We start from the raw sequence: 11833 nt of genomic DNA, 5'->3' as shown, positions 1-11833 counted from the left end.
CATCATGGGCTAATCTTTTCTTTTAAAATCAAATGCAGTTTCAGCGCACTCTTTCGAGGAAGGTACTGTGATCCAATACGCACAAACTTAATTGGTCTGCGAAATGATTTAGCCATGGATCTTGACTGCTGACTAAGAAACTCTCCAATAAGTAACAAGTATTATGCGTAACTGGACATAGGTTCAGATCAACTTGCAGGAGCCTAGGACACTCATTCGCGATGGCTACCTGTGTATGTGCACGGGTCAAGGTTCCATGAACTGCCTTTTATGGTTGAGATGGGATATTTTAGAATTGGACAGTGGAAGTTAGATGGAGGACACTAATTTTAGTGGGTCAAACAATTTTATTGTATTTTTGATATATTAGTGTCTATATTTATTATATCAGTCTCTATATTTGTTATATCAGTGTTTAAGTCTCTTGAGTTAGTATTTGCTCTGTACCTGGTGGTGTCACAAGGAACCCTGATCCATAAATGCACTAGGTGTTACACCTGCATGTTTGGCTTAATTGCAAATTGCCCCCTTATAATGTTTGGCGAGTAGCAAGTTGCCACTTATAATTAGAAAACATGCAAATTGTACCTTGAAGATAAATGGTCGAACGCTTAGTTTATATTCTAGGTGTGAAAAAACAATTACGCTCTCACTTGCATAGTGCCTTGAGAGTTTCAGGTTAAGGGAATTATGTTATTATATTTTTCTTATTAAAAATCATTTTTTTTTATCTAGAAGATGAATACACAATTATAGACGTAAATAATTACAGACATTCCATGAAATATTTATACTGAATAAGTTTTTTAGTTACTTATGATAATTAATGTTATTTAAGTATTTTGTTCATTAGAAAATATTAATATGCATTGAAACACCGAAAGAAATTATTAATTGAAAGCAAAATGCTTTTATAAATATTTAATTTTCATTTGTAACAGAATACTTTTATACAAAAGGGGAATATACGTTAAACAGTTAAATGATATGAAGGTTATAAAATAATTCTATGCAACAGATGGTATCAGTTATCCCTGAATGAGTCGGAGGTGGGTTTGTAGTATTTCAGACTTGTTTATCCCTACAAAAAAAAAAAAAACTTTATTTTAGCAACTATATAACCCTACTCTCTCACTATAACATAATCCAAATTTTGGACTAATTTGTTCCAATTAATAATATAACAAAGTTTTGGGTTCATTTGCCCCTTCTAATAACACAACTAATTTGTCCCAGTTAATAACAAAACTAAATCTTGAATTAATTTGCCCCTACTAATAACAAAACTATATGTTTTTGACTAATATGCCCTACTCATAACATAACTAAATGGAATAATTTCAGAAATCTCCCTTGAGGTATTTAACAATTTCATTTAGCTTTTTCGAGCTTTTAAAAATTACACATACTTCCCTTATCATCTAAAATGACAATACTACTCTTAAATATTTTAATAAAATTCCCTTGTTTGGTATGCTTATACTTAGAATGACTTTTAAAATTATTTTTTGTTATTTTTTGTTCTTATTCATTTTTTTTTTGCCAATAAAATTGTAGAACTACTACTATTCCCTCTAGTTTCTATTGTAACCAAATGTCAAACTAGTAATTTTTTTGATGAGTTAACTTATATATAATCCAATGTTTTTACTAATCTTTTTTTCTATTTTTTTGGTATTAAAATTAACAATAAATCAAAAATAAATTGCCAAAAATCACTACTAAATTACGATAATCTCACTATTCAAAAAATTTATAAACTCTAAATGAATTATTTCAATATTTTCTTTTCTATCTTATAAATCTAAATCCATTATAAAATACCATCAAAAGTATCCTATCATAGTGATAAAATTATTATTAGAGTAAATCTGATATACACTGAAAGTGTATACACTATTACAATTGAATGCGTGATACATATGCAAAATTTGGGTTTCAAATTGAAATTTGAATAAATGATGAAAGTGTATACATTGTTAGTGTATAAAAGATTAATTCTTATTATTATAGTTATTTATCAAATAGTAGGTATGTACATGAAAATTTTGGCACATTTTTCTTATAATTATACTAGATAATCATATAATTGTACAGCAAAATGAATTAAAACTTATTAACAAGGACATTTTTTGGTATTCATTTAAAAATTTGACAAAAATTTGACCAAGTCAATATTATTTTAAGGCTTTGTTACTAAAACTATCAAATCAAGGGAGGTAGGTATAATTTGTCAAATCTTAGGGGAGATCAGTGAAATTATCAAAAACCTCAGGGGAGGTATCTGAAATTATCCCTAACTAAATTGCAAACTAATTTACCTCTATTAAAAGCAAAACTAATCTTTGGACTAATTTGCTCCTACTAATAACAAAATTAAATTTGGGATGAAAGGTCAAAAATAAGAAGCCAATCCTTATACTTGGAAAATTGAACTCTTTAGAGAAATTTAGCGATGTAACTAAACCTTATCTGAACATCAAAGCAATTGCCTTGGAAGATATCTGATTACCAGCAATGTGATTAACGTTGAATAAAGCATTAGCCCTGGAAGAATATGGGGTCCGTGGAAAAATACACTATCCACTTACTGGTGTTTAGTGCATCAAATTCCTCAACTCATGATTATGTGGAATTTCATTTAGCATATTGCTGAATGATCTCATGGTTACGCTGATGAGCTGCATATATAATGATGTCATAGCTGTTTCGTTACCACTTGTTACTGGTCTCTTCCCCCCTTGAATTTTACCAGATTCCTAACCAGCCATTTAAAACCTTTCTGATGCTGATGCTAAAAAGATGAGCAAATTCAGATATGATAGATGAGTCCTCGCTGGAGCAGTCTAGATAAAACAACTAAAGCTCTTGATCCAGCTGGAGGTGATAATATTGAACTTCTTTGAAGATGTACTCATTTTGATGAATATAGCCTGCAGCAGCAGGTGTTCAAATACCAAGTATAAATTCAAACAAACAACAGGACTTTTGTGCCTGGAGAAGGCTCTAATGCTTAAATCAGCACTGAGATCAGTATTTAGACTTCGGAAAATTGATTCAGATATATAAGTAGTAATTTGTATTAAGAGAGTGTAGAATGGAATAAATGACCTTGCATTTAACTATTTATGCTGGTATTAAAGCTAACGGATTTTTTTACTGAGTTTCGTCTCCAATAATGTTACCTGCTGCCGCGCAACATTTAAGTGCATCTAAAGAAAAAGACAAAGAGGTTGTCTAAATTGTAATTTTTTAAGAGATTCTGAGGAAATATTAGCGTAGCACATTTTAAAGTGTGATGTATATAAAATAAAAAGTGGTTGAAAAATATACAAAAGAAATATTCTCAGAAAATGTAAAATTTTTTTGCCAATAGGTAGCTAAGCCCTTCAACTGCCTTGCTCTAGCACGACATTCTGGATCTACAGGTAAAATTGTAGGACCTCTGGACACTTCGAGTTTGAATCCTTGTTGCGAGGTGGAGCACGTTAAACCTTTGTTTCTTGCAAGTTGAGCTTGTAATCACTCAAGCTCTCTTGCACGTTAAACCAATAGCCAAGAACATGGAAGCTTCCTATCCGTCGGGGAGAAAACGAGACTTATTAAACTGAACATCCTAGTGTTTAAATTTGTTCGATTATTTTAACGAGTTTAAAATTTTGTTTAAATTTGATTTGTTTCTTTACCAAATCGATTTTGAACAAGCTTTTTTAATCAATTTAAATATTATTGAACATAAATGCTATTCAAGTTTAATTTGACTAATTAGCAAATCAAACTTAAATGAGTTTTTATCAAAACGAACTCTATTCAAGTATTAACTAGTATGATTCATTTTTCAGTTCTATCTACCCGTTGCACAACGCGTCATTCTTAATAACATTTATGGGGACTTGGAAGTTAGATGTCCACTTATTAATATTGCTGATGTGATAAGTAACATTGAATGCATATTTAGGTGATGTTTGGTAAATGAGTTTCAATTTCAATTTTAGCATGGACGGCTTACTTTCTGAATCAACATGACTGCACGTAACTGTACCTCTGATAAATTCAAGGATCTCATCCTCAAATACTTGTCTAATCTCATCTGAATTATGTGGCGTGAAATTCCAAAGTAGAAGATTATGGGTACAATTAGGCATAAACAAACATTATTTATGAATATTATTGAATTTGAAACCCATTTACCAAACACCCCCTAAATATGCATTCAATGTTATGTGCTACATCAACAGTATTAATAAATGGAACTACATAGTTTTGTATTGAACAAGAAAAATAGATAGATATAATGGACAGAGAATCTCGTCTGATCTAAAAGTAGCATATACTATAAGCTAAGGGTAACATTTCGACACATTTTCATACGCTGTAATAAAGATCATATATAAACTATTTTCATTTGCAATAGAGAATCTATCTTTTACCATAATCGGTTTTTTAGAGCTCTCGCCTTTACAGGCTCCACCATTCTTTCTTTTCTTATCACCTTTCTCCTCTATCTCTCTCTTCTTTTCCTCTCTTGATCATCTGCTTCAGCATGTTCTTCAACTCTCTGAAAGAGGTTCTTGAAAGTTTTGGGAGTCTTGTGATTTATCTTCTCGGAGAATTTTCTTGCTTTGGTATTGAAACGCCATAATTTGCATATCCTCATTGGCTCTAGCATGTGCTTATAGTTTCATTCTTGAACCCAACATACTCTAGAAGGGTTTCTTCCTCTCTCTGTTTCAATGTCATCAAATGAATACAAGTCCTCCAAATGCGTTTTTGATTTTCAAAGTTAGTGAGAAAAAGATCAAATGGTTGATCCAAACTTTTGTTGTTTCCCTTCTTATACTTGCGAAACCAATTGGAAGCTGCACCTTTCAACGTGCCCGGGAATGGGAAACCTCGACAAAAGATAGCATCTCTTGTGCGGTTAGCAATATCGGCTGATTTGGCCGAGTCGTAACCGAAATAGATGAACCGGTACGATACTGATTCTCGAATTGCGGATATTACTATATCCGCGGCAACTCGTTCTGAGTAATCGATATTGGTCGATTTGAATAGGTGATGCATAATTTTGGCCAATATATCCGAGTCAACTCGGATATTTTTTCAGATTGTGCCTTTTTGGCATTTTCTAATTTTAGTAATTTTTCAGATTTTTAAAAAAATTTTGTGTGCTATAATGTACGTAGCACCCTATATTCAACTGATATGCTGCAATGGATGTGGTACAACCGAAACCACGATGTAATCTCGATCTGTGATGCCGAGCCATGCTTGTGCCTTAGAAGCACATCTTGGAGCATATGCATCCAATATTCTCATGCATCTGTCGTACCATCATAAGAATTGAAGAGATTCCAACATGATTTCAATATGCGAAAGGCATAGAGTTGGATAGCAAATTATTTACATAAAACTATCTGCTTGTATCATAAACATATCCCATTGCATGACAAACCATTTCTTTTCCAACAAAAGCTCCAACCAATCGAAGCTTTCTTAGGTTGAGAAAACTTTTTATTTCTTATATATCACATCAAAAAATTATTTTATTATTTTTTTTTAAAAAAAATTTCCCAAAAAATCTCCTATCCAATCACACTAGTTTGTCCCCTTTCTTATCATTTATCTTGTCTGCTCGAGCTTTAAACTTGTCAAGTTTCATCATTACATCCTCCTCCTGAGCGGGTTCACTATGAGAAACAGCAGTTCTCATCGATTCACGCGGGGTAGAAGCATCTCCTGCTCTTCATCTCATTGGCCTAATGGTGGGGGGCTTCCTATTTAAAACTCCTGCTCTCCCATTTTTGTTTTGTCCTGTTGAGTCCCATTTGAGGTTTCTTTTCCTTAGTTTTCAAAGTGCTGTCTTTGATCCTGAATCCATTAATTAACAATCATACCTGTGAGCACTTCCACTTGCTGCTTGAACCTGTGCATCTCGACGTCTTTGTCTTGGTTTTGGGAACCGGAATCCCTCTCGCTTGCCCCTAGATCAGTAAGCGGTTTGATCGAGAGACTTTGCTATGGACCAAATTTATCTCTGTGAGAATTATTACAATTGGTAGGAGGAGTACTAAGCGCCATTTCAGGTAGCTAATAATCAATCCCCACAGAAGACATCAAATGTTCTTGCAAAATTGAGCAAATTCCAAAATGACAAATAAATTCTCGCTAGAGCCGGAGTCGATGTATAGTAACTGAGGTTCTTGGTCTGACTGAAACGATAATATTCTAAACTTTTTCACATAAACAATGGGCACTTTATTTTCAAGGGAGCCTCCGACTCAAGTTTTGGAGAGAATAATTCAAATTTCAAAATACTAAATTGCATTAAGAGAGTCTACAATGAAATAATTAACCTTGTATTTTAACTATTTATACCGGAGAGCAAACGCGTTTTTTTTTTTTTTTTTACTGAGCGAGCCATACTAGGTTTTGTGGGCTAGGCTTGTAGTCAATTGAGTTGATCGAATAAATTTAGTGTTTGTATCCTTCAATTGCATTTGATATGTTTAATTGGCCACATATCTTTTACACAACCACCCCAGATTTGAAGTTCTCTTTCCTTTTCAACAACAAAAAAAAAAAAAAAAAAAAACAAATTTACCATGAATCAACGTGCTAATTTCAATTAATTGAACACATAAGGACACATGGTAATTTGCATATGACCGGACGATGTACAGTTCGGCCCTGCTAGATCTTCTTTCGAATTGAAATTTCCAAGCAAACCCTTGAAGGTGAATTTCAGATTACTGCATTCAATACTTTTGGACTGCGCATATGAAAATCGTACTCCCAATGAAATTTAACCCAGTCTTGATGCACTTTTTTTCTTGTTTTGCCATGCGGTTTTCAAGTGGGACAAAGCAATTCTGCTCAAACAAATGCAAATTTACAAAGTTCTTGCGGTACTTGATTAATTCTCCTTGAAATTTGAATGGTCTTCTTCCCCCCTTTGCTTCTTATTCACAAAGATTATAAACATGGAGCAAATGGAAATTATTCAATTTCATTATTGTTTGTTACAGTTTTCCTATCTGTATTTACTAAAATGTTCAAAATTCATCTATATCTCTTGATCCTCTATGCAACAAGGTAATAACACAAAGGGAAGAACTATATACTTTAAGCCAAAGAAAAAAGAAGAAAAAAAAATAGAATCTTTGGGGGCAAGATTAAAAATGGATGCCAGCAATAAAGTTGCATGTGCTTAATTAATGTACAATATTTTAATTAATCAGCAATAAAAGTGTAAACAGTCTAGTACTTTACAATCAAGTAATTTGTAGGGTGATTAAGCATACATAAAATTCCAAAGCCATCCGGGGACGACTTATGGTGGGTTGCACTTGAGACAATTTCTTGGCTGAGGGATTCTGCAGACAAAACCTACCAAAAACGGATGAATTCATGGTACAGTTGAGATTAAATTTGAACTGATGGTAGAGTCAAGAGTGTCTCTTATTAAAGCGTAATCATATATGGGGTGATTGCTTAGAAATCATAAGCCAAGTTTTATACTCGGAAAATTGATCTACTTGGAGGAATTCAATTAAGCGAGTTGGCCCTGAAAGGTGAAAGCATTGCAAAAACACCATATGGTAAATTAAATTACTTAAATATCTCCTCAACTCATGATTGCGCTGCGTAGTTCACTAATTGTTCTTTGCCACTTGTAATCTCTCTGCCAGTGGAGTTCCTCAGAAGTGGATTGTCATAGTAAGCCACTTTAAATAAATTGTCTCATGATTGAGAGTAAAGACTTTTCCGAAATCTGCAGAAGTAACAATTTTTTTGGTTTACCATTTTAATGTAAATTCATATCAATCACATAGGCACAATTTACATCGACTTTTCCTAGTCAACATGGAACTGGGATCACTGCATTCAGTACTTTGGGCATCAGCATCTGATCCATACTTAACCTGGAACCACTTTCATCAATGTAAGAGTTTGCACCGCCACTGTGACTTCTGTGGGCTAAAAGTTGAATCATTCAGATTATCAGTTCATAGTCATTGAGAGTTAAATGAGCTTTTCAAGAATGGCTACCATATCAGTTTGCCATCGAGGCCGAAACAATTGAAAGTAAATGACTAAATGCCGACTGCCACCACAATAATTAATGGTAGAAAGAACTAAGTATTGTGCAGTACATGAGTACATTTAGGTCCTCATAATCAAATTCAACATTTCAATTTTATTTAAGGAGTTTAGCTTTTAACATATTCAGACGTGTTTAACATCTTAACTAATTAATTAAATGACTCTGAATTACCTATGCAAAATCAAAAATAATAAGTGATAAGCCATTCACTTTTTATTTAAAGTTGAATATGCTCAAATGTCAGTACTTAACAATTCATTAATTTAACAAATTCAAATTTTAGATTTTAGATTTTAAAATTCAATTTTATCATGTGAGCCCTTAAATACGCTTCAATTATTTTTATAGAATCACTTGACAGAATAGACTTTATTTATGAAATCCATGGTTACAATAAAGAAAGTTGAGGAGACTATATATGTCCTAAAAGAACCATGTCTATGAGGGGCATTGTCTCTCAAACAGCAATACAAAAACAGCACAAGTTAAAACATCCTACAGCAATACATCGTACTACTCCACAAGCAGCTCATACTTGTGGCCGCAGAATACTTTGGATCATATTATAATCTTGAGTTTGGGAGAGATTAATCATTAATCCATCATGCTGAAATGCCAGTGTCATATGTGTATCCAGCCTTCCACTCACTAGGGATCACATTAGTTAATTGCACCCAAAAGTTGGAATCTCCGTAGCCATACACAGTCCCTTGGAACCTCAAGGTAAGTGCACCCAATGGAGGATCCGTCATATCAAATACTGCACCAGAGGGCCTCCGCATTGGCCTCCATTGCTTGCAATCCTCCTGCATCAAACAAAGGGACATAAATCACAAGTCATATCTTTTTTGTTAATTCAAACAAGACTTCCATTTACATGCTCTATGCTTCACAGACTTTTACTATTTCACAGGCTCAATTTATTGTATGAATTAATTTATCTTACATTTTCAGTGTAAAGTTTTTTTCTCTTGTACTAATGCATTTGGTTGCATGACACGTAATATTTATTTTACTTTTACACATGCGACACGGATTCAAATGAGTTAGTATGAAAAATACTTCAATGTTCGACGTAGAAAAGATTAATTTTATCGATATAATTGCCTGCTTGTTAATGCTCAATACTTTACCTGCCACACTTCAATAGCAGTAATGTCATAAGCACCAGGTTGGTATAACGGTACGAGTGCCAAATATCCGGGGTACCTGCTGTGTGCCTGGACTAGGAATAAAAGGTTGTAACTATATTTGCAAGGAATTCTCTTGAATTCTACATCAACTACACCATAGGCAAAAAGATGTTCAGCCATGTAAGGACGAGCCAATCTTCCATAGGCAGCTGTGCTGAGGACGAAATCTGTTTTGTCTCCTTCACCATAGTCAGTCACTACTACCTTGGTTCCCTCCTCAGTGCAGTGCTCTGGAATGGTGCATCTTACCTGAAATTCTTAATCAATAGTCATCATGGATGAACTTAGTGAACAAGGAAGATATGCAATGCCAACGTCGAGGCAAGGATTAATGTGGTCTAATTTTGAAGAAAAAGAATTACAGTTTTCATATACCCGATTGCAATTCAAATCAAAAATTGGAAAGGAAAATTAATCAAATAAAAAAAAACCCTGCAAGTGGATGTCACTTTCATTCTTTCTGAAAGTGCAATGATATTGTCTAATTAAATTTTGAACGTTATCTACCAATAGTTTTTTTTTCTTCAGGAGCAGTGCATGTTTATTTTATTATCAATCCAATTTTTTTTTTTTGTCGAAATATTATCAATCCAATTAGGTGATGATAATACTTGGAAAGTTTACCTGATAGCATGCCCCACATCCAGAGCCACCCCTGTAAAGGCTGGAGACTCCAGAAACTTGACCATCGTTGACAGTTCTTCCATATTCACCGAACCCGCAAGCTCCGGCTGAGTAATTGTTCATTAGCCCAATTCGAACAGTTAACTTACAAACTAAAGTATATATTCAGATTTTGCTAAGCACCAGAAAAAACCCTTAACAAGATAGTTGAATATTACACGTTTTTGTAAAACTCAAGGGTCAATTTTTCTAGCAACAATTTTTTTTTTTTTTTTTTTACTTCTAATGTTTGTTTAAAAGTAGAGCGAAATGAACATGATGATGACCTAACAACTCTCAATTCTGCGATCTACATAAGAAACGATGCCACATTTGCATGTAATTGCATGTGTAGAGAGAACACGTGAAATATAGACTACAGTAAGAAGGGGTAGGCAAATGAATAGAAAACGAGAGCAAACGTACTTGGAGTTCCTAAGCAATCAGGGCTACCATAATAGGTTGCTCTCGAGGAGTAATAATCTCCCCCGTGGCATAGTGCAGGCAAGAGCACAATGATGCAAAGAAATGCTACGCAATAAGAATTCATGAAACCCATAAGTTATAAACTATCTATCTTCTATTGCAAATTAACTATGGAGTAGTGGAGTTGATAGGGATGAGGAATGCGAAGCTCAGTAATGCGTAGGCCATACTTATAGTGGAAGTTTTGATAGGGAGAATAGGGCTGTATGATATTTGAGGGTTCTCCATACTTGTTGCCTTTTTGCTTTCCTTCCACTATGGAATTTATGGGGGGCCAAGTCGACTCAAGGATTGGATTTGGTTGGACATGTGTACACCGAAGACCCGTAATTGACTCTTGGAGACCTTTCAATAATCTTGTATTTCTTTTATATTATAATGTGATTCAACATAAATACATGTATGTACCTTTACATTCTTACGTGCAATTAAAGTATCAAATGAAATCTTGTCCCATTTTCTGTAAATTCAGATTTTGCACATTAATTTTGACAAATTTCTGGCACTCGAAGAACGGTTTAGGAATGCTGGAAGAGAAAAATATAGATTTTGGCCTACTACTTGCGAGTACTTTGTAGTTTAGCAAACTACTTTCATTTTTATGAAAAATGAACACCTTAGACCTCTCTTAGTAGGCGTTTAGAGTGCCATTTAACTGACTAAATAAAATAGAAGTTTGTGTATACTTTGCTGTGCACTAAATTTTTTTATTAAGTGGCTATAATGTTCGTCGGACATTATTTCTTAGCATGCCCTCCAAAGTCCAAATCTTGGTTCCACCGGTGCTTGTATGTGAAATGTTTTAGATTTAAATCTTTTTCTATAATTTAAAATTCCGATGGACGCTACAACCCACAACCACCACCCACCATTGCCACCACCTCCTCCCTCCTCCTTTCTCATCTCCATCCCTCTTCATTCTCCTCCTCTCTTTTTTAGTGACTAGAGGCCTTGATCTGGTCGAGGCCAGATCGAAGGAGAGGGGAAGGGCAGGGGGTGGTGGGAGAGAGGAGGGAGGAGAAGAGGGGAGGGTGTAGGAGAGGAAGGAGGAAACAGATGGGGGCAGTGGCGGGTAGGAGTGGTGGTGGTGGTGGGTGGTGGTGATAGGTGGTGGTTGTTGTAGAATTTATTTTTTAAAATTTTTTTATATTTATGAGTTGTTTTTTATATAATGTAGGAATGAGATATTTTTGAAATTATTTTTGTTTTTGTATTACTATAATACTGTATTTCAAAAACTAATTTTTGAAAAATAAGCCAATCCGAACAGATGGATTGTTGAAAATAAGGAATCATAAAACTCTTTCCAGCGGCTACCATCGAGCTAGCAGCCTTGCAGGACCTGCTCTATTTGCCTGTAGTATTGCAATCTCAGGCAATGGGT

At 34.3% G+C, this 11833-nt stretch overlaps 1 protein-coding gene across 1 annotated transcript; it reads right to left on the bottom strand.

Annotated features, from left to right (window-relative positions):
- Positions 1 to 8461: 8461 nt before the first annotated feature.
- On the bottom strand, positions 8462 to 10610 carry LOC113705592 (expansin-like B1). The gene is made up of 4 exons (XM_027227504.2): positions 10390 to 10610; positions 9925 to 10031; positions 9241 to 9549; positions 8462 to 8913 (listed from the first exon to the last, which is right to left on the bottom strand). The coding sequence occupies exons 1-4, from the start codon at positions 10520 to 10522 to the stop codon at positions 8710 to 8712; spliced, it is 753 nt and encodes a 250-aa protein (XP_027083305.1). The 5' UTR covers positions 10523 to 10610; the 3' UTR covers positions 8462 to 8709.
- Between the last annotated feature and the right edge of the window lie 1223 nt (positions 10611 to 11833).

The sequence above is a fragment of the Coffea arabica genome, chromosome 8c (genome assembly GCF_036785885.1).
Source record: "Coffea arabica cultivar ET-39 chromosome 8c, Coffea Arabica ET-39 HiFi, whole genome shotgun sequence".
Taxonomy (NCBI): Eukaryota; Viridiplantae; Streptophyta; class Magnoliopsida; order Gentianales; family Rubiaceae; genus Coffea; species Coffea arabica.
This window is presented reverse-complemented; position numbering and strand designations above follow the sequence as displayed.